Here is a 21,328-nt window from a genome sequence, read left to right on the forward strand (position 1 = left end):
CTTCGCCAAAAAGGGTCCCTAGCAGCAGGGGGTACAAGGCTGTCCTCTACCACTTGCTCTCCTTGCTTGGATCCGTCCGGTTAAGGCCTCGCCGCATCGGCACTGGGGAATTCAGGAAGAGACGCTCGGCAGTTCCTCGTTGTCGGCAAGTCGGTCGAGAAATTGTCGCATAGAGGAATTCGAGATTTGTAGAGGGCCGGAAGATCACAGCAACTATGGATGAACGAAGAGGGTAGAAGAGCGTCGTCAAGCATGAATCACCTCGAGGTGCAAGAAAAGAGACGTCTGCTGTGACCATGGCGTTACAGTGGGTCCGAGTCCAACCACTGGCACTTTAAAAGCAATCCAATCCAGTTGAGACACAACCGATACCGCACCACTTTTCCGCCGTCGGTGTGTCTCATCTTCAAGTATGTTTCATGGGCTTCACGTGCATCAGCTGGTTCTGGTTTGCTTTCTGGTTCCTGGCTTCCCTTTTATCTTCAGATTCTTCACGTTGTTGGCTTATTCTACAGAGAATATGGGAAATACAATTAGTTTACACCTATACTTCTAAGGCCAGCATCCCAAGCCATAGGTAATACTAAGTAATAGTCATTAAATCAGTCATTTCGAAGTCATCTACGTCAGCCTCTGGAGGCTCTGAAAGCGCCACCGACATCGACACATCTCGATTTGTTGCCATCGATGGAGAGCGCATGTAGTCATCAGAGCCTTCGCGTTGCCTTTGTCGCTTTGAGATGTTCGGCGCTGCGCTAGGCGTCTTCCGCTTTCGAGACGTTGTCGGCGGAGGGGGGCTTGAACTTGGAGGCAAGTTCTGAACTCGACTAGATCTACGGGCCCATATGTTGACCTTGGGATCCGGCTGAGGTGAGGACTTGTTGAATGTCGCCCGCTGGTCAGGCTTCTGTTCGTAGTCTGTTTTCCATTTGTTTAAGAAATCCCTGTTGTCTTCTTCCAAGATAATTTTATCCCAATTAATGGTACAGATGGGATGGTGGCCAGGATCGTTCAGCACTTCTTCGTCCACTGACTCGAGACCTAAATGAAGGGGGAAAAATGCAAGGACGCCGAAGAAGTCGAAATCCGTGTCGGTCAAGGGTGGCTTTCTTTGGCGCATCGGGATTAGGGAAAGGTGGCTAACGCCATTGCAGCCTCTTTACGCAAATTTGGGCATTTTACATGTTTGTAGGCGGTGCCATTCTAAGGGTTCATCAGTTGGAACACCTCCAGCGTGGAAAGAAACAAACTTGTAACATCCAAAAACTTTCTTGGCGTCACCGTTTTGATTGCTTTTTTCTCTTTCTCTGCAATCTGTGCGGGGTCCCCGTGAATTTTTTCCCCTCCACTCCAGTTTTTGCACTGTACTACCACCCAGACAAAGGAACCATCATCATCATCTAGTTGTAGTTTGAGGATGACATCTGGTCCCATATTCTGACTAGGGAAGCATATCGGGGCGCGGAAGGGGGTCGCAATGATTGAGCCACTCGAGAGTAGCCTCCTCGCTCCGACACTGACGGCCGAGATGCCCTGTTGGAAGCAAGTACTCTGGCCAGTTCACAGGGTAGACCCGAGCAGTTGAACCAGGACCGTCTTCGCGATGAATTGAGACCAGACGAGCGCGCCGATTTCGCATCCAAACAGGGTTGTACTTCTCATCGAAAGAGAAAACATCTGAGAGCGGCGCAAAGTTGCCAAAGGCGCGCGCGAGGACCAGGGCAACATAACTTTCGAAACCATTATGTTGCGAGCCAAGCCTTGTTAATGTAGCGCTTTCGACTTTTCGCATAAAGTACTCCCCAAAGGCATTCCGAGCGCTGCCCTGTTCGTTTTCCGCTTGCTCTATTTGCCAGATGGCCGCAAGAATGATCAATGGTTCGAAGAGACATGTTTCCCCTAGCTTCTCCTTTTGGGTGAAGCGAGCAAAACCAGCCTCCACAAGAACATGCGATGCGCGTGTAATGTCCAAAGCCGAGGAACGAACGAACGATTCAAAAATCGTGTTGACAAACAGTTCTCGGGTGGAGGCACCTGTAAAGTCAAGTGGTGAGATGCTGTTTTAGACCATCATCTATGCCAGCAACCTACTTTTCGCAATCTTGCTGTACTTCAATTGTTTGATTAGAGTATTACGATGCTCGCCAATATTAAGGGGCAGGCGTATCTCAGAATTTGGCGAGTCTGAAGGAATAAATCCAGTATTCAACATGATCCAGTTGTCAAGTTCGTCATGGGGATTCTCGAAACCCGTCTCCAACAGGTACGAAATGGCCGAAGCCGTAGTTCGGTAGCTGCGAAAGCCACTGAATTGGGGAAGTAAATAAAGAAACGAAGAGAACGTACCGGCCGGTGAGCCATATGCTCATACGCTTGATGAGACTTTCTCGTGAAAGAACGTCAGGCGGAACAAACTTGTTGAGATATGCGATGTGCGCTCGAGGGTCCTCGTAAAATCCTCCGATAGTTGTCTTGAACATAGAATATCTCGGAGTCCCCTTGTAAGCCACTGAGTGTGCAGCGTCCTCGATGACTTCAATATCCAAGCCAGTGCCAGTGAGAATAGCAGCAAGACCGGCCAACACCAGAAAATTGAGAATGACGATGAACTCCCTTAAAAGAGGACGCTGTTCATAAATGCCTCGACTGTTTGGCTCGCCTGAGCGGAACGCATTTCGCATTCCAGCAGCGAGCTGGGCTTCGTCTAAAACAAAAGAGTAGGCTTTGTTGTCGACTTTCTGGTCAGGTGGGTGGTCCGAGTGGGCCGTGATAAGTTCCGAGACTGCCTGGAGAATCTGCTGCCAGAGTTCTTCGAATCCGTCCGTGGTCATGGTTGGAATTAATTTTCGCTGTGCATAATTGGGCGAATCCAAATATCTGGCCAGATCAAGAAAGATGTCTGCATTGATCGAACCGAGGAATGCTGGATGAATTTGGAGCAGGGTCCATCGGCGCTTATCAGAGGCAGAAATTTTTCGTCCGGACTTGACTATAGCGGTGATAAAGAGCCTGAACAAAAGGATACGAGCGATAATGACATGAATAAAACAACTCTGTGCACACAGTTGATTATTCTCCAGTTTCGCCTTGAATTTTTCGAATTCATCATCGTTTGAGTAGCGCGGAAGGTGAGAAGTGAAATAGCCTTTTTCCTTCCTAAGAGTCAAACGGTGGATGATATTGTTCATGTCACCCGAGCCCAGATCTCCCTCTTTGTCTTTGAGGCAAAAGTAGAAGCCCCACTGGTGGCACAAGGCTTCCAAAGCATGACGTGTTTTGCCGGCACCTGAACAGTTCATGACACATCTACAGAATATCAGAGGGAGGTCTCATATACTTTCTGGAAGCGTACGTTAAGCAGCCTTTCTTAAATAACTCTTGGATCCGCTGGTCCATATTCTGGTCTTCCGCGTAGTTACCTAGTTCATGAAGAAGCAGACTGGGTGTTGACGAAGGCTCGAAACTCGGTATACGAAGATTTCGGATAAAATCTAGACGGTCGGGGGACAAGGTACCCCGAATATTCTCGGGAGGTTCCCACATCGGTATATTCTCCTTCTCCCAAGTAGGTTTGACGAATTCGAGCATCTTCTCGAAGTTGTCGTTGAGCAGTTTGATCACTTCGTCGGAGAGGTCCAGCCCCCAACTTCGTGCATCGAAGTCGCAGTCGGATGTCGAGGACATATCGTCGTGGAGAAGAATGGGTCTGTTCGGTTGATAGTGAAAGGGGAGACGGATGAGAATCAAGGAGGGCACAGAGTTGTTTTATAGCCCGAGAGAACAAAAGACTTGGTTGCGAGATGCTATTATCGTTGTCAATGATGAAGGAATAACAACAACTTCGTCGCGAAGGATTGTTGCCGCTGGGCCGATTGGTGGGTATTTTGAACTGCTCTTGTCTGTACAAACACATCGTAACTCATGGCTTGTCCTGGGCGGTGAATACCGGATTTGGAAGATGGGGAGTTCAAAAAAACAATAATTCCTGTCGAAAGAAGCATCACCCAGTTGACAGACACGATGATACATCCCAGTACATCCCACGGACCCACACTGGCAAGAATTCAAAAGCGTGTAGTGTCAGCAACTGGCGCGACTAGTAGTGGCTCAGTAGGGTTTTTCATGCGTTGAAACGACCTTCGGTGGTTGTATGAGGAAACTTGCTTGGACCAATGTTACACCTAGACGGGCTGGAGTCAAGATCAAAGAGTGGGACCTACATACATGCACTACACACAACGTGACCGTGACTGTCAAACATTCATGCTTCAAGCTGTTGGCCCACAAAAGTCTTTCCATGGACTCGCCACTCTCGCTGAACGACAAAAAACTCGATGCATTAAACGCAGCTCATGCTCGCATCGAAAGTTTGGAGGTCGCCGCCGATTTTTTGTCTGTCTTTCTGACAGATGCATTCTTGAAAGCTGAGGTCCCGGTGGACGAACAGCTCACAGCAGTGACCTCCTGTCGCAACATTCTCTCCACTAATCCCAAGCTATACAGTAAGATTCAACGTGCGCGACTAGCAGGCGACTCGGATGCCCGATTCGCAGCCATAGCCAGCTCTCGTAGGGCACAAATCATTTGCGAACGATCGAGGCTGACATAGTTTAGTTCCTGCACTCGTATCCTCGAATGCTCGCCTTATCCTGGACAAATTCAGGACGGATATTCAGACAGCGGAGATACTGGATCTTTGGGAGCCCCGAAAACAGACCGAGTACAAGGACGAAGGCATTCTCGCTTTCCTGGAGTCCCTCCGGCTATCCCACCGATACGACTCTCTCTCTATCATTCTGCACGACTTGGGAGGATTCAGCAACGACCCAATTCTCAGTGCACGCGTTTCAGACATTTTCAGTCCAACAAACAAGTACGCTGCGTTTTAGATTTGTTCTTGACTTAGATTCCTAGGTTCCTTGTGAACGCCTCTGGGACTGGCAAAACTCGTCTTTGTTATGAGGGGCTCTGCACTAAGTGGGGCTTTTATGTCTGTGTCCACAACGACGAGGGTCGTTTGGGGTCGTTTGATGTTGAGAGGCTCATGCGCAAATGTCAAGAGGACTTTTTGTTGAGAATCAAATCCGACGAATATGACAAGAAAGTCGAACATCTGGCGGTATCGTTTCGTGCTATCTTGCTTGCTCGGCTACTTTTATTCCTGGTTTTCCTCGAAGCAGAAGACGTTGCCGAAGTCCAAGGCTCACACGACCATCTCAAGAAGCGTTGGCTCACGATGCAACTTAATCCAACGAACATCAATACACCACCAGCAATCACTGACCCATTCGAACGTCTCGCGTACAATCTGGTGAAGCACGACTCGCTCTATCTCTCACAGAACATAGCAATTGCTCTGGACAAGATTCATCAGATAATTGGGGAGCCCCTGTTTCTGGTCGTGGACGAGGCGAGCTATGCCGTGGACAAGTTCTCCGATAAGTTAAAAGGCGCTAGTCTTTTGCAAATTCTCCTTGCAGAATGGACAGAAAGGGCCGGAAAACACGGCATCATCATCTGCGCCGGTATCAAAATACCACAAGAGCGGTTTAAAGACGGCCCAGGTAGTGATTTCGACTGGACCTCCGACACGGGTGGATTTGACGATCCTGCTCAGCAAGAGCGCTATGTAGCCCAGTTTTTGCCGCCATCGCTACGTGATTCCCCAGCTGGGCATTTTCTCGTGGCGAGAACGTGGCGCTGGCTGCGAGGAAGGTAATACCTTTATCTGAGCAATAATCAGCTGTTGATAAAGAAAAACCAGACACCGTCTTACAGCGACGTTCATGGCCATTCTTCTGTCTGAGGGGCTTTCCCAGCCCCATAAGCGGCTTGATGGTTATATCGAGCACGCCATATCCTTCCGACCTGTGGATGCTGTCGACTTTTTGGAAGCGGAAGGAGATGCACCAAGTTGGCCCGGGGGATTCCATCCAATAAAAGCCTCTGACATGTCGGAAGGTGTGTGTCTTTTCGGAGCTCCCCGAAAATCTGACTGATATGAAAATAGAGGAAAAGGACTTGTTTCGCAAAATTCTCTTCCGGTACCTAGCGACTCATCAAACCTCGCCCGCTTTGGCAATCGACCAAGTGGCTTTGATGTACTATGACTGGGCACGTTTTGGAGACACGCGCATGACGGAAATCGTGCTTGACGAACCCATGCCTCTTTTAGGCATCGCACGGACACTCTTTCCGTACCCCACAGAATCAAGGCCAGGCGAGCCAAATGAGAATCCGGCAACCTTTATTCGCAGTCTCCGTCGAAACATCCCTCAAACATCAGAATCTCTTGCGCATTGTCTTGTCTTTTATCTTACCCAGGCCCTCGGTAAGGGCAAGCGCCTCAACCAAATCTTCTCATCTCTAAGTGGACCTCCGGAATGGACCCAACAACCCGCAGAGCTGGTTCGTTTCCACCGGACTGATTCAGACGAGATAGCTTGGTCGCCGGTAGCTAGAGGCGACTTCCAATCTTTCCGACCGCTTGCATATCAAGCAACATCAGTAGAGGATACCCTTGCGTGGATGGAACATCGGGTTGGAACAGCGTTTTGTTTACCACACTCATCAAACGTCAACCTCGTATTCGTCATTCGCATAGCAGACGGAAGTTTCGTCTGGGTCATCCTCAAAGCCGTGGTCAATGAAGAGCCTATTCAACCCTCAAATCTCCTTGCGATGTTATCATCACTACAGCCCAACGCTCTCCTGCAGGTTCGTTGGTGACCTTCTCTATATCCATTCTGAATGTTAACACAGGAAATCGATGACATCACTCAAACTCGACTACAGCTTGCATACGATTCGCTTCCGAAGACTGGCGGCTGCAAAATTCTGCGTGCCTTATGTGCCTTTCCTGTCGAGATTCCTGTTTTCGAGGCCGATCAGACTCCCGGTTTTGATCAGGGTCTTGAAACCACTGACGTTGCCATTATCAACATCTCAGCTCTCGAATCTCGCTCTTATCAAGTCATGCAGCTGTCTTTTTTTGATGCAATCGTCGCGGGTGTGCTAGCGGGCAACAAACGCAAGTCGCGCTGGGAAAATGACGATGAAAAAACATTGTGGACAAGTCGGAAGCGGCTCAAGTTGGAGTATCTCAATGGCCGAGAGCAGAGGCTACTTATATGGCCACAAGTGTGGTGGGACGGGCCAATCGTGCCCGAACCTGAGGATTTGGAGGCGGTCGAAGCGACGCACACGCAAGCCAGGAGGCCACCAATGCGGCGCAACAAGGGGAAAAATAAGAAAACGGAGGGGTCTACAGTAGAGAGAACGCGAACAGACGGAGCCTACAAGTTGTCTACTAAGAACACCAAGACTACTCAGAGCAAGCGAAGTAGGCCTCCGACTGACCAGACTGTGGCGCCTCGTGGTAGATCGAGAAGAACCACAGCAGATGTCGATGGCCCGTCTGAGCCTTCTGCGGAAAGCAGCAAAAATCCTCGTACGAAACGAAAGGCGCCGCTTGTAGATGAACCAGAAGTCGTCACTATAGATCTTGACAAAACTCCAGCACAAAACACGCGCAGTAGATCCAAGAAGGTCTGAAGTTACAATTTTCTCTTTCTCCTGACCTGTGCTGTCTATTTTGCTTTCGTCGTTCTAGTTCGCATTTTGCCCTGTTTTCCTGTTGCTTTCAAGATGTATTTGTACTGTACTCGGACGTTATCTGCAATGTCTGGCCGCTGTTGAATCAATTCAAGTTTTGAACTTGATCTCTACACTGCCACATGCCTTTCCCTTGATGACACTTCCACACGCAGACAACGGACTCGAAAAGAGAATGGTCCTGAAGAGCAATAGAGGGTGAAAAGGTGGGACGTAGTCCTGAATTGCATCTAATTAGGCACCGCTTACCTCAAAGCATAGACGATGTCCTGGACCCACAAGGAATGTCACCCAAACAATGTTCATCCGAACCTACGATGGATGACCAAACCCTATCAAGATACTCCTCGAACGAGGAAGGTCTGACTGTCTTCAAGGAACGCCATAGCCAGATAGACAACTTGGATGCCGCGGCAGAATTCCTGTCTTTAGTGCTCAAGGTCTCATTCTCGAGAGCCGAACGGCCAGTCGACGAGGACCTCACGGCAATTACTCACTGTCACGAGCTCCTCGTTACTCAGCCTAAACTATATCATGCCATTCAACAGGCAAGGTTGGAGGATGACTTGGCGTTGGTGACGGATTCCCGTATGTGAAAGTATCACTGCAGACAACTCATACAGAAGACTGTAGCTTTTACCCCACCTTTGATCTCCGCGACTTCGCGTCTGTATCTAAACGCCTTTCGTCCAAGAATGAACATTGCAACTGAGGGTAGACTTCTTGGAGCTTGGGAGCCGCGAAAACACACCAAATACACGAGCGAGAGAACACTGACGTTTTTAGAATCCCTCAAGCTATACCAATGTTCGGAATCCCTTCCTATCATCCTCCATAACTTAGGGGGGGTTCTTGAACGATGATATATTCAAGTTGAAGGATCGTCTCTCAAGGTTATTTACTCCCACAAACAAGTCAGTCAAGTCTGGAAACGTATGCAGACTTCAAACTGACAACGATTAGATTCCTCGTCAATGCATCTGGAACCGGCAAGACTCGGTTGTGCTACGAAGGACTTTGCTATAAGTGGGGTTTTTACTTCAGCTTCCACATAGACGACAGTCGCCTTGGGTCACTCGACTTGCATATCCTGCTCCCTGAAACTCGGAATGCAGAATATATTAACGGTGAATTGTCCCAGAAAACAGAAGCCCTGACCATTACCTTTCGTGCCATCCTTTTGGCTCGGCTCTTGGTATTCTTGTCATTCCTCGAAGCCGCGGCAGTTGAAGAGGGTCATATCGCTGATGAAATGAAGAAGCGATGGCTCATCCTGCAGCTCGTGCCAGATAATCTCCGCGAAGCATGGAAGATGGCCGACATTTTTAAGGACCTTGCAAGAATGCTGGCAGCACACGACTCGCCCTCCCTCGCGTGGAACATAGATATAGCCCTGCGCAAGATTCGCACCTTTATCGGAGATGACGCTTTGTTCCTTGTCTTGGATGAAGCCAGTTATGCCGTTAATATGTTCTCCCATGACCTGGAAGGCGGCTCCTTCTTGCAAGTTGCTCTTCAGGTCTGGGGAGACGCGACAGAGGGGCAGTGTCCAATCATTTGTGCGGGCATTAAAATACCTCAGGAACGGTTCAAAGACGGCCCTGGCAGTGCTTTCGCGTGGACTTCAGATACTGGTGGATTCGACGACCCTGTTCAGCAAGAACAATATGTGGCTCAGTTTCTGCCTCCTAATTTCCGTGATTCGCCTGCAGGGCGTTTTCTCATAGCGAGGACGTGGCGTTGGCTACGTGGAAGGTGCTGCGACCGTTCTGGTGGTGGAAAATCGTTTGACAATTCTTAGGCATCGTTTTACTGCAATGTTTGTGGAAATTCTGCTATATGAAGGCATCGAATTCCCGCACGCGTGTTTGGACAAATATATCCAGCACGCACTTTCTTTTCGAGCTGCCGACGCCCTCGACTTGGTGGAAGCTGAAGGGAAACCGCCCAGGTGGGAGAAAGGTTTCTATCCAATCAAAGTCCGCAGAGAGTCGGAGGGTGTGTAATTTCAAGCTATACGAACTATCGGCGGCTAATGTTGCGACAGAGAACAAGAACTTGTTTCTTCAGATCCTGTGGCGTTACATGGCGACCCATAACGTCGCACCGTTGCTGGGTGGAGATCAAGTCGTCCTAATGTATGACGACTTGGCGCGCTTTCACAATCCGGAGTTGACAGAAATTGCACTCGATGAACCGATACCCCTTCTCGTCATCGCAAGGACTTTGTTCCCCTTTCCGACCAAACCAAGTCCAGGCAAGCCCAACGAGAATCCGGCGACCTTCATTCGCAGTCTCCGCCGAAACATTCCTCGTACATCGGAATCTCTGGCGCATTGTCTCGTCTTTTATCTTACACAGGCCCTCGGCAAGGGCAAGGGCCTCGACCAAATCTTCTCCTTTCCACCTGGGCCTCCGGAATGGGTCAAACAAGCCGCAACCCTTGTTCGTTTCTATAGAACGGAGTCAGATGAGATAGCCTGGTCGCCAGTAGCCGCAGACGAGTTCGAATCTTTTCGACCACTAGCACATCATGCTGCGTCCGTGAAGGAAACTCTTTCCTGGCTGGAGCATCAGGTTGGCACCGCGTTTTGTCTACCGCATTCTTCAAACGCCGACTTGATATTCGCCGTTCAACTGGCAGATGGAACCTTCACCTGGGTTGTACTCAAAGCGATGGTTACCGAAGAGCCTGTGCAACTAGCGGAGCTGCAGACGATCCTGTCTTCACTTCAAGTTGGCAATTTATCCAAGGTCAGTCTGCTCCTGTGCTCATTTTTCTCATTCTCACAATCCAACCAGGACGCTGACGACACCACTCAATCTCAATTCCAACGCGCATTTGATGCACTCCCCAATACCGGCAGCTGCAAAGTTCTGCGCGCTGTCTGTGCTTTTCCAATCGAGATACCTGCTGATTCTGCCGATCTTCATGGCGATTTAGACACCGCCGCCATCGTTAACATCTCCGCCCTCGAATCGCGCTCCTACCAAGTCATGCAGACAGACTTTTTCGCCGCGATCGTTGCAGGTGTTCTTGCCGGTCATAAACGCAGGTCGCCATGGGAAAGCAGCGGCGAAAACACACTGCAGACGAGTCGGAAACGAATGAAGTTGAAGCATTTCCACCCCGACGAACAGCCGTATGTCACGTGGCCGCAGGCGTGGTGGGACGGGCCAATTCTGGATGACGAGGAGGGAGTTGAAGCGGTCGAAGAGGCACCGGTGCAAACCAAAAAATCAGCGACACGCGGCAAGGGGAAGAAGAAAGCGGAGGCGTCAACGAAACGAGAGACCAACGCCGCTCCATCTAAAGCTCACAAGTTGTCTGCCGAGAAGACTATCCGTAGCAGGCGAAAGGGGCTTCCAATCGACCAGCCTGCGGCGCGTCGTGGCGGTAAAGCCAAGTCCGCGGCCACGGATGTTGGTGCTATAGCTGAGACTCATGCTGAGGGGAGCAGAAATCCTCGTCCGAAGAAACGCAAGGCGCCACCTGTAAATGAACCTGATGTCGGCACTATAGATCTCGACAAAACTCCCGCACAAAACACGCGGAGTCGAACGAAAAAGACGTGAAAAACGGATGCCTTTCCCTATGATACCCTGTTCAATTAGTGCTTTGACCTGCTTTCTTTTGCTATTCGTTTCCGTTGTATCCATATATTGTACCTCTGAGGGTCCCATCATCCTATATCATAGAGCCGTAGCATATACTTATAGGTAGGCATTGTAAGGTAGTAGGTAGTGCTTGAAGCAAGACACGAGTAGCTCTAACCAGAGGTGGCTTGCTTGAAATGGCTACGGCACTTCCACAGGATGAAAGGAAATTTCATTGCCTATGCCTACTTACTCAACACCACCATGATCACGAAAACGTGTTTTCTGGTTTACATACCTACCTAACACACGCACACCTAACTAGTCTTACGATTACCTTGGCGAACTAAAACACACTCAGTATCATCAGGATAAAGGAAGGGAAACTTTTGGCTCCGATCCATGCTTCAACTGCTCGACTTGCGCGTGCGGATGACCTTGTTCCGAAGCTCGTTCTCGCGTTTGGTGAGGTCAGGGGTGGGTTCACGGTTCGGCTAAACGACTCGTCAGAAACCTATCAAAAACGGAGTGGTAAACAACGAACCTCGCCTTCATCCCAGCGACTTTGTAAGGGCAACCCCGGAGGCCTGAGATCAAGGTCCTAGCAGGGGAGGATCCAAAGCGTGAACATTGGTAAGCGAATACAAATGAAGCTGACCTAGCAGGGGAGGATCCAAAGAGAAGAAACTCTAAGGGTCCGCCTGCTAGGTAGCTGACTATATACTGCTTGTCCGTAGCTGCCGCTGTCGGGCACAGAAGGCTTGGGCGGCGTCGCAGGCGAGGTCCCAGGGCGACCGTCGGGAGGGCGTTGACGGATCGGTGATTGTGCGGGCGAGATGGAGGGCCGGACCGGAGACGGAACCGAGTCGGACCGGAATCGGAGGCGTCTCCGAGGGGCCGAAAGGGGGGTTCCCCTGACATCACCCCCCCCTTTGAATGCGGCGTCCCGACGCATAGACCGGAACGGAATCGAGTCGAAGGTCGCGGAGGCGATGTGTCGTGGCTTGCCAGGGTACTTACGATAGAACTCCGCAATTTTCTCCGGGGCGAAGACGCGGTCGAAGCGGACCCATTGGTCGTGCGATGCGTCGTAGCCTTTCCATCTGACGAAGTAGTTCAGCCGCTTATACCTCACCCTTGCGTCCAGGATTTCCTCTACTTCCCACTCCGGGACTCCGTCCTCGAGGTCCGGAGGGGGCTGGTCGTAGCCGGGCGTCCGTCGAAGGGGTCATCCTGGGCGAGCTCGAGCTTGACGACGGGGAAGACCGGGTGGAGCTTCGAGTAGCGCGGAGGGAGGTCGAGCTTGTAGGCACCTTTGCTGATCTCCGCGACTATCTTGAACGGTCCAAGGCGGCGATGGGAGAACTTTTCCGAGGGGCGAGTCGTCCTGATGTCAGAGGCATCCAGCCAAACACGGTCGCCAACCTTAAACTCCGGAGACGGAGTCCGTCTCCGGTCGTAGTAGCGCTTGTACTCCTCTTTGGCCTTAGTGAGCGGCCTTGGCTTCAGCAACACCAGTGGCGATCCGGTCGCGGAACTCGTTCACTGACTCCATGGCGGAACGGACTCCGGGTTCGAAGCCCATGCGGGAGCCGTCCCGTGTCCGTCATGAAGGGGACCTGCTGCGTGGAGGAGTGAACGGGTGGTTGTTGTAGGCGAACTCCGCGGCCGGAATCAGCTCATCCCAGTCGTCCTGCTGGTAGTTGGTGAAGATCCGCAAGTACTGCTCCAGCTCCTGGTTGACGCGCTCTGTCTGACCGTCTGTCTGCGGGTGGTACGCGGTGGACGTGGCGGGCTTGATGCCGATTAGACGCCAAAGTTCTCGGGTGAAGTCCGCGATGAACTGCGAGCCCGGTCGGAGACGTACTTCTCCGGAGTCCCATGGTGCCGCCAGACATTCCGGTAGTAGAGGCGGGCTGCCCCTACTGCATCGACCGTCGTATGACACTCTGAGAAGTGGTGTCAGGGGAACCCCCCGCTTCGGCCTCCTTCGGACCCTCCGAACGCATCCGAGGCGCATCCGACCGGCGCCCCCTCGGACGCTCCGACCCACCCCCGACCATCGTCCCACGGCCTCCTTCGCCCGCACAATCACCGATCCGTCAAGACCCTCCCAACGATCACCTTGGGACAGAGCCTGCGACGCCGCTCAGGCCTTCTGCGCTCTACGTCGGCAGTTACGGACGACCAGTATATAGTTGGCGCCCTAGCAGGCGGACCCTTAGAGTTTCTTCTCTTTGGATCCTCCCCTGCTAGGTCGGTCCCTCCGTGTATTTCCCGTAGCTTTTATTCACCTTTGGATCCTCCCCTGCTAGGCTTTCGTCGGAGTCTCCAGGGTTGCCCTTACAGCAGAAGAAACTCTCTACGGGATTAACCGGTCAAGATTGCCAGGTTTGGTGCTGACTCAGGCTCGGAGTACGAGTCCGTACCCCCCCTCGTCACCGCCCCTGCCACTTGACCCCTCCTCCTCTGCTCTTGTCGTCTTTACGCCCGCTATGTCTACCGGAGCTGCTCCGGACGCTGACGACGCGCATGGACGCACTTGAGGCGAAACTAGACAACCTCACCAATCTCCTCACCCACCTTGCTTCCCAGGCTTCCGCTGCCGCACCACCTCCGGCAGCTCCCGAACCGCCGCCGGCATCTCCGAATGCCCCCGACGCGGATGCGTTATTTGGTGACATTACTGTCGCCTCAAAACTGGTCTTACGACCAAACCCCCCGTTTGCGTTTAACGGAGATCGCAAACGCGGCCGCGCCTTCCTATACGCGGTCAAAACCTACGCTCGGCTTGCCCCGGAGGCCTTCGTAGTTAACGGAGAGCCGAGCGAAGAAAAGGCCGTCCGCTACGCCATGTCCTATATGGCGGAGGGACCTGCTCAGCAATGGGCAGAGCGTCATGGGAGCAAAAACCCCTTCCCCTTCCCTCGGTGGAGCCAGTTCCTCTCCGAGTTTCGCCTTCGGTTCGTCGAGGAGAACGAACAGGACCCTCGCTCGCTAAGTTGGAAGCGCGGGTTATCACATGGGAACGCGGGATGTCTACGGATATACCGACGACTTCGAGGACTTGATGGACCTCGCTGGCTTGAAGACGCGTTGGTTAAGGTAACCAAGTACCGCCACGGACTTGACCCCTTGATCAACAACGGCATCACCTCTTCGAACGACCCCCCAGACCTCCGTGACTATCTAGGCTGGCGCACTCGGGCTTTCCGACAATATGAAGCCCTGGTGCGAGCGAAGCTCATTAAGGGAACGGCTACCCCGCGGACCGCCGGGAGCTCCGCGGCGCCTTCCCCATCACTCGTTCGGCAACTCCGTTCCCCCATCCGCCCGGTGGCCGCACCTGCACCACCCGCGGCCCGCGCCCCGTCCCGGTACCTCCGGCTCCCGTCCCTATGGAGTTGGATCGTACTAGGGCTCGGGGCGCCCCTCGTCGAGCCTGCTTCAGATGCGGCGACCCCAATCACTTGGCTCGGGACTGTCCGCTCCCCGCCGATGTTCGCCATATGGACATCCTCGACGAGGTGATCCAGCAACTTGGCGATGAGATGCTAGGAGAGCTACTTGCGCGGTTGTCCGACACCGCCGGCCTTAGCAGAAGCGCATTCGGAGGCTCCGGCAGAGGATTTTGTCCCCGCGACGAGTGACTGGTGTGCCCTCGTTCGCGTCCATAAATCGTTTCACTTGTTTGTATGATGAATCAACTCCCTTGCCTTACAACGAGCCTGAAACGAAAGACGCACCCCCTGCCCCCCCTCCGAAGCCCCCCGTTCGGATACGCCGACTTGCCTGGGAGAAAAAGCTACCTGGCAGTTATACCATCTCTGCCGCTCCTGGCGTTAACTCGCTGCACCTCCCCCTTGAACTTGAGTCCACTGCGAACGCGCTCAAGCTCTCCCTCTCGGGTCTGGTCGACTGCGGAGCCACTTCGGACTTTATCGACACAGAATACGTCAACCGAAACAACGTGCCAGTCCGAAATCTCTCAGTACCCATACCGGTCTACAATGTCGACGGCACCCCCAATGATGCTGGGTCTATTCGCCAAATCGCGGACCTGGTCCTATGATACAACGGACACTCCGAACGCGTTCAGCTGGCTGTAACCCACCTTGGGAAACAGGACTTGATACTCGGGTACTCCTGGCTCAAAAGCATAACCCCGAGATCAACTGGGAAACAAAGGAGGTGAAAATGAGCCGCTGCCCCCGAAGCTGCTCCACCTGCCGCGACGAGGAACGGACCGAGGCGCTGAGGTTCGCCGCCTCCGACTCCTTAAATCGCTTACTTGCGGGCACCTTCCCCACCGTTTGCGCTATCGATATCGCTGGCCCAGACGATGCCGACGACGAACTCGGAGCTCCTCCGGACCCTCCGGAGCGCTCACCAGACCTTGACGACGATGAGCATCTTGAAGACGGCGACCGCATCTTCTACACCTCCTTTCGCCCAATCGAGGAGATTCGCGCTGGGAGCACCGTGTCCCAACGCCTTGCAGAGGCCTTCGCCCGTAACTTCGGCCCCCCCGCCTTCGGAGATTCCGGACTGGGCCAAGGAGTTCCAAGACGTCTTTGACAAGGAGTCCTTCGACACGTTACCAGAGCGGAGGGCTTGGGACCACGCTTATCGAACTCGTCCCCGACGCGAAGCCCGCTAATTGCAAGGTGTATCCGATCTCCCCCTTGAACAGCGAACTTGACGAGTTCATCGAGGAGGGACTTGCCACAGGCCGTATCCGCCCTTCGAAATCTCCGATGGCTTCCCCGTCTTCTTCGTTAAGAAAAAGGACGGAGGACTTCGGTTTGTCCAGGACTACCGCGCCCTCAACGCAATGACGATTAAGAACCGGTACCCCCTCCCGTTGATTAATGACCTTATCAACAGGCTTAAGGGCGCCCGTTACTTCACCAAACTCGACGTTCGCTGGGGCTTTAATAACGTCCGGATTAAAGAAGGAGACGAGTGGAAGGCGGCCTTTCGGACCAACCGAGGGTTGTTCGAACCTTTGGTGATGTATTTTGGCCTGACGAACTCCCCGCGACTTTCCAAACGATGATGAATGACATTTTCCAGGATCTCATTCTCTCAGGAGACGTCATGATCTACCTCGACGATATCCTTATCGCGCATTCGGACCTCCGTAAGCACCGCGAGATCGTCCCTGAAGTCCTTCGGCGACTCCGAATGCACAAGCTGTACCTTCGCAAGGAGAAGTGCGACTTCGAGAAATCGTCAATCGAGTACCTGGGGGTTATCATCTCTCACAACCACGTCGAAATGGATCCCGTTAAGGTTGCCGGAGTCTCCGCATGGCCTCCGCCCGAGAACAAGAAGGACGTCCAGCAGTTCCTGGGGTTTGCTAATTTCTACCGCAGGTTCATTCGGGATTTTCTCGGCCCTAGCGCAACCCCTCTTCGCTCACCAAGAAAGACCAGAAATGGACCTGGGGAGACGCCCGAAGCCGCCGCCTTTCAAGCTATCAAAGACGCGGTCGTCTCAGAGCCCGTCTTAGCGATCCCGGACGACTCCCGGCCTTTCCGACTTGAAGCAGACAGCTCAGATTATGCGGACGGGGCGGTTCTTTCACAACAATCCGCCCCGGACGGGAAGTGGCACCCTGTAGCATTCTATTCCAAAAGCTTAAATGATGTCCAGCGCAACTACGAGATTCACGACAAGGAGATGCTCGCGATCATCCGCGCCTCGAGGAGTATCGGCATTTCCTCGAGGGCGCCGCGCATCCGGTCGAGATCTGGACTGACCATAAGAATTTGGAGTATTTCCGAAAGGCACAGCACCTTAACCGTCGGCAAGCCCGATGGTCGTTGTACCTTTCCAGGTTTGACTTTACGCTGCACCACGTCCCAGGTCGCCAGATGGGCCGTCCCGATGCTCTCTCTCGCCCGGCCCGACCACGGTATCTCCGACGACAACTCGGATGTCACCCTCTTACGCCCCGAACTGTTCCACGTTCGCGCTTGAGGCCGTCACCGTCTCTGGGCCTGGCTCCGAACTTGTCCGCGACATCAAGGAAGCGCTATCCGGTGAGCCTGACCTAGAGGAGCCCGTCGCGCTTGCGGCCCGGCAACTCTTGAAGGTCCGAGGTCAAGTTCGGGGCCCCGCTCATCACGTTCGGACGAGTGGGCCGTCTCCGGCGACCTCCTGTACTTCCGCGGCAAGGTTGTAGTCCCTAAAGACAAGGACCTAAGGAGGCGCATCATCGAGCTCTGCCACGATACGCGAGTCGCCGGACACGCCGGGCGGTTCAAGACCTTAGAGTTGGTTTCGCGCAACTACTGGTGGCCGCAGATGTCTCGCCATATCGGACGCTACGTCGCGACCTGCGACTTATGCTGCCGCACGAAGGCCCTCCGAAGGCTTCCGCATGGAGAGCTCCATCCGACCGAAGTCCCGCCCGAACGTTGGCACACTGTCACTGTAGACTTCATTGTCGAGCTGCCCGAGGCCCATGGGTATGACGCGGTTATGGTAGTGGTCGACGCCCTCGGAAAGCGCGCCCACTTCACTGAGTGCCATACGACAATAGACGCGGTCGGAGCTGCCCGCTTGTACTATCGGAATGTCTGGAGGCACCACGGAACCCCCGAGAAGTACATTTCGGACCGTGGCTCGCAGTTCATCGCTGACTTCACGCGCGAACTCTGGCGCTTAATTGGCGTCAAACCGGCTACCTCCACGGCTTACCACCCGCAAACCGACGGACAAACCGAGCGCGTTAACCAAGAGCTCGAGCAGTACATCCGGATCTTCACCAACTACCAACAAGACGACTGGGACGAGCTTATCCCTGCCGCTGAGTTCGCCTATAACAACCACGTTCACTCCTCCACTCAACAGGTACCCTTTATGACGGACACTGGCCGGCTTCCCCGAATGGGTTTCGAGCCAGGCGCCCGCTCAGAGTTGGAGTCGGTAAACGAGTTTCGCGATCGGATAGCTAACGGCGTCTCCGAGGCAAAGGCCGCACTCGTTAAAGCCAAAGACGAGTATAAACGGTACTACGATCGGAAACGTTCGGACGCTCCGAAGATTCAAGTTGGTGATAAGGTTTGGTTGGACGCCTCTGACATTAGAACGACTCGGCCCTCCGAGAAGTTCTCCCACAAGCGCCTTGGACCGTTCAAGGTGCTCGCAGAGGTTAGCAAAGGTGCCTACAAGCTAGACCTCCCCCGCGTTACTCCAAGCTCCACCCCGTCTTCCCCGTTGTTAAGCTCGAGCCCGCTCAGGACGACCCCTTCGACGGACGACCCGGCTACGACGAACCGCCCCCGAACTAGAGGACGGAGTTCCCGAATGGGAAGTCGAGGAAATCTTGGATGCCAGGATAAGGTATAAGCGTCTTAACTATTTCGTCAGGTGGAAAGGCTACGATGCTTCACATGACTCGTGGGTTCGGTTCGACCGTGTCTTTGCGCCAGACAAGATTGCGGACTTCTATCGGAGATACCCGGGTAAACCACGGCACATCGCCTCAGCAACCTTCGACTCGCTGCCCTTCCGTATTATGCGTCGGGACGCCGCATTCAAAGGGGGGGGTGATGTCAGGGGAACCCCCGCTTCGGCCTCCTTCGGACCCTCCGAACGCATCCGAGGCGCATCCGACCGGCGCCCCCTCGGACAGTACATATAGCTGTATCTATGCAAAAGATATGGGCACTGTCCCAAGGCTCTAATGCAAAAGATGTTAAGACAGATGTATTTCATGAATTTCTCAGTGGAATCAAAAGATATGACTAATACAAAAATATATATAGTAAGAGAAATTACTATTTCTTCAGGCCGATGAGTCGCAATGTAATATTTGGGACTTATAAGCCCAGGGACCAAAAAATTGATAATCGATTAAGTAAGGTTGATGTAGCAAGATATAGTCATCAAAAGCTCTGATGGCAATCAAAAATCGTTCCACATTGATCAACATACCTGTATGCCATTGATCCCATCACTAATACCTTGATATAGCAGGCAAAAACAGTCAAAGAATATTATTTCATTTTATTCTTGGGCAGTTGCCCTCATCTTTTGCATTAGCCCCCTGGGACACTGCCCATATTTTTTGCATAGATACAGCTATATGAGCTGCCTCGGACGCTCCGACCCACCCCGACCATCGTCCACGGCCTCCTTCGCCCGCACAATCACCGATCCGTCAAGACCCTCCCAACGATCACCTTGGGACAGAGCCTGCGACGCCGCTCAGGCCTTCTGCGCTCTACGTCGGCAGTTACGGACGACCAGTATATAGTTGGCGCCCTAGCAGGCGGACCCTTAGAGTTTCTTCTCTTTGGATCCTCCCCTGCTAGGTCGGTCCCTCCGTGTATTTCCCGTAGCTTTTATTCACGCTTTGGATCCTCCCCTGCTAGGCTTTCGTCGGAGTCTCCAGGGTTGCCCTTACAAGTGGGCGCGCTTTCCGAGGGTGTCAACGACGACCATGATCGCGTCGTACCCATGGGCTTCGGGAAGCTCTACGATGAAGTCGACGGAGACGGTATGCCAGCGTTCCGGAGGCGTTTCCGTGGGGTGCAGTTCTCCGTGGGGCAGTCTCCGGAGTGCCTTGGTGCGACAGCACAAGTCACAGGTCGCAACATACCGGCCGATATGGCGAGACATCTGAGGCCACCAGTAGTTCCGGGAGACCAACTCCAGGGTCTTGAAACGACCTGCGTGTCCGGCGACTCGGGTGTCATGGCAGAGCTCGATGATGCGTCTCCGGAGGTCCTTGTCTTTTGGTACGACGATCTTTCCTCGGAAATGGAGAAGACCGCCGGAGACGGCCCACTCGTCAGAACGTGAGGAGCGGGGGCCTCGAGCTTGACCTTGAACCTTAAGAAGTTGCCGGGCCGCTAGTGCGACGGGCTCCTCCAGGTCAGGCTCACCGGAGAGGGCATCACGGATGTCACGGAGGAGTTCGGAGCCGGGACCGGAAACGGAAACGCCCTCGAGTGCGCGGACGTGGAAGAGTTCAGGCCGCAGAAGGACGACGTCGGAGTTGTCGGAATCGACTCCGTGGTCGGGTCTCCGGGAGAGGGCGTCAGGCCGACCCATATCGCGGCCAGGCTTGTGGTGCAGCGTGAAGTCGAACCGGGAGAGGTACAGAGACCACCGGGCCTGTCTCCGGTTGAGGTGCTGCGTCTTCCTGAAGTACTCCAAATTCTTATGGTCAGTCCAAATCTCGACAGGGTGCGCGGCGCCCTCGAGGAAGTGTCTATACTCCTCGAGTGCGCGGATGATCGCGAGCATCTCCTTGTCGTGGATTTCGTAGTTGCGCTGGACATCATTTAAGCTTTTGGAATAGAATGCTACAGGGTGCCACTTCCCGTCCGGGGCGGATTGTGAAAGAACCGCCCCCGTCGCATAATCAGAGCTGTCCGCCTCGAGTCGGAAAGGCCGTGTGTCGTCCGGAATCGCCAGGACCGGTTCCGAGGTGACCGCGTCCTTGATCGCTTGGAACGCGGAGGCCTCCGCGTCGCCCCAAGTCCATTGCTGGTCCTTCTTGGTGAGCACAAAAAGAGGGCGCGCAAGGGTCGAGAAGTCCCGAATGAACCTGCGGTAGAAGTTAGCGAACCCGAGGAACTGCTGAATGTCCTTCTTGTTTTCCGGAGTCGGCCAAGCGGAGACGCCTGCGACCTTGACGGGGTCCATTTCGACGTGGTTGTGGGAGATGATGACTCCGAGGTACTCGATTGACGATTTTTCAAAGTCGCACTTCTCCGCTCGGAGGTACAACTTGTGCTCTCGGAGTCGCCGCAAGACCTCCTGAACGATCTGCCGGTGTTTCCGGAGGTCGGAATGGGCGATCAGGATGTCGTCAAGGTAGATCATGACGTCTCCGGAGAGGATGAGGTCCTGGAAAATGTCATTCATCATCGTTTGGAACGTCGCGGGAGAGTTTGTCAGGCCGAAATACATCACCAAGGGCTCGAACAGGCCTCGGTTAGTCCGGAAAGCTGCTTTCCACTCGTCACCTTCCTTGATCCGGACGTTGTTGAAGCCCCAACGGACGTCGAGTTTGGTGAAGTAACGAGCGCCTTTGAGCCGGTTGATGAGGTCGTTGATCAGCGGAAGGGGGTACCGGTTTTTGACAGTCATTGCA

General features: G+C 53.4%; 3 protein-coding genes across 3 annotated transcripts; 2 read left to right on the forward strand and 1 right to left on the reverse strand.

The window, feature by feature from the left end:
* Positions 1-1,159: 1,159 nt before the first annotated feature.
* Positions 1,160-3,684, reverse strand: MIND_00887900 (uncharacterized protein; the record flags this gene model as incomplete). Its single annotated transcript, XM_037365532.1, has 6 exons — positions 1,160-1,203; positions 1,251-1,533; positions 1,574-2,034; positions 2,092-2,294; positions 2,347-3,306; positions 3,353-3,684. The coding sequence occupies 6 exons, from the start codon at positions 3,682-3,684 to the stop codon at positions 1,160-1,162; spliced, it is 2,283 nt and encodes a 760-aa protein (XP_037218774.1).
* A 589-nt stretch (positions 3,685-4,273) lies between these two features.
* On the forward strand, positions 4,274-7,554 carry MIND_00888000 (uncharacterized protein; the record flags this gene model as incomplete). The annotated part of the gene is made up of 6 exons (XM_037365533.1): positions 4,274-4,568; positions 4,615-4,873; positions 4,915-5,715; positions 5,765-5,961; positions 6,011-6,717; positions 6,763-7,554. The coding sequence occupies exons 1-6, from the start codon at positions 4,298-4,300 to the stop codon at positions 7,552-7,554; spliced, it is 3,027 nt and encodes a 1,008-aa protein (XP_037218775.1). The 5' UTR covers positions 4,274-4,297.
* A 377-nt stretch (positions 7,555-7,931) lies between these two features.
* MIND_00888100 (uncharacterized protein) lies at positions 7,932-11,190 on the forward strand (the record flags this gene model as incomplete). Its single annotated transcript, XM_037365534.1, has 5 exons — positions 7,932-8,167; positions 8,578-9,369; positions 9,416-9,612; positions 9,662-10,368; positions 10,417-11,190. 5 exons carry the CDS (start codon positions 7,932-7,934, stop codon positions 11,188-11,190), a joined length of 2,706 nt encoding a protein of 901 aa, XP_037218776.1.
* Between the last annotated feature and the right edge of the window lie 10,138 nt (positions 11,191-21,328).

The sequence above is a fragment of the Mycena indigotica genome (assembly GCF_014461135.1).
Source record: "Mycena indigotica strain 171206Taipei chromosome Unknown Mind.scaff0007, whole genome shotgun sequence".
Lineage (NCBI taxonomy): Eukaryota > Fungi > Basidiomycota > Agaricomycetes > Agaricales > Mycenaceae > Mycena > Mycena indigotica.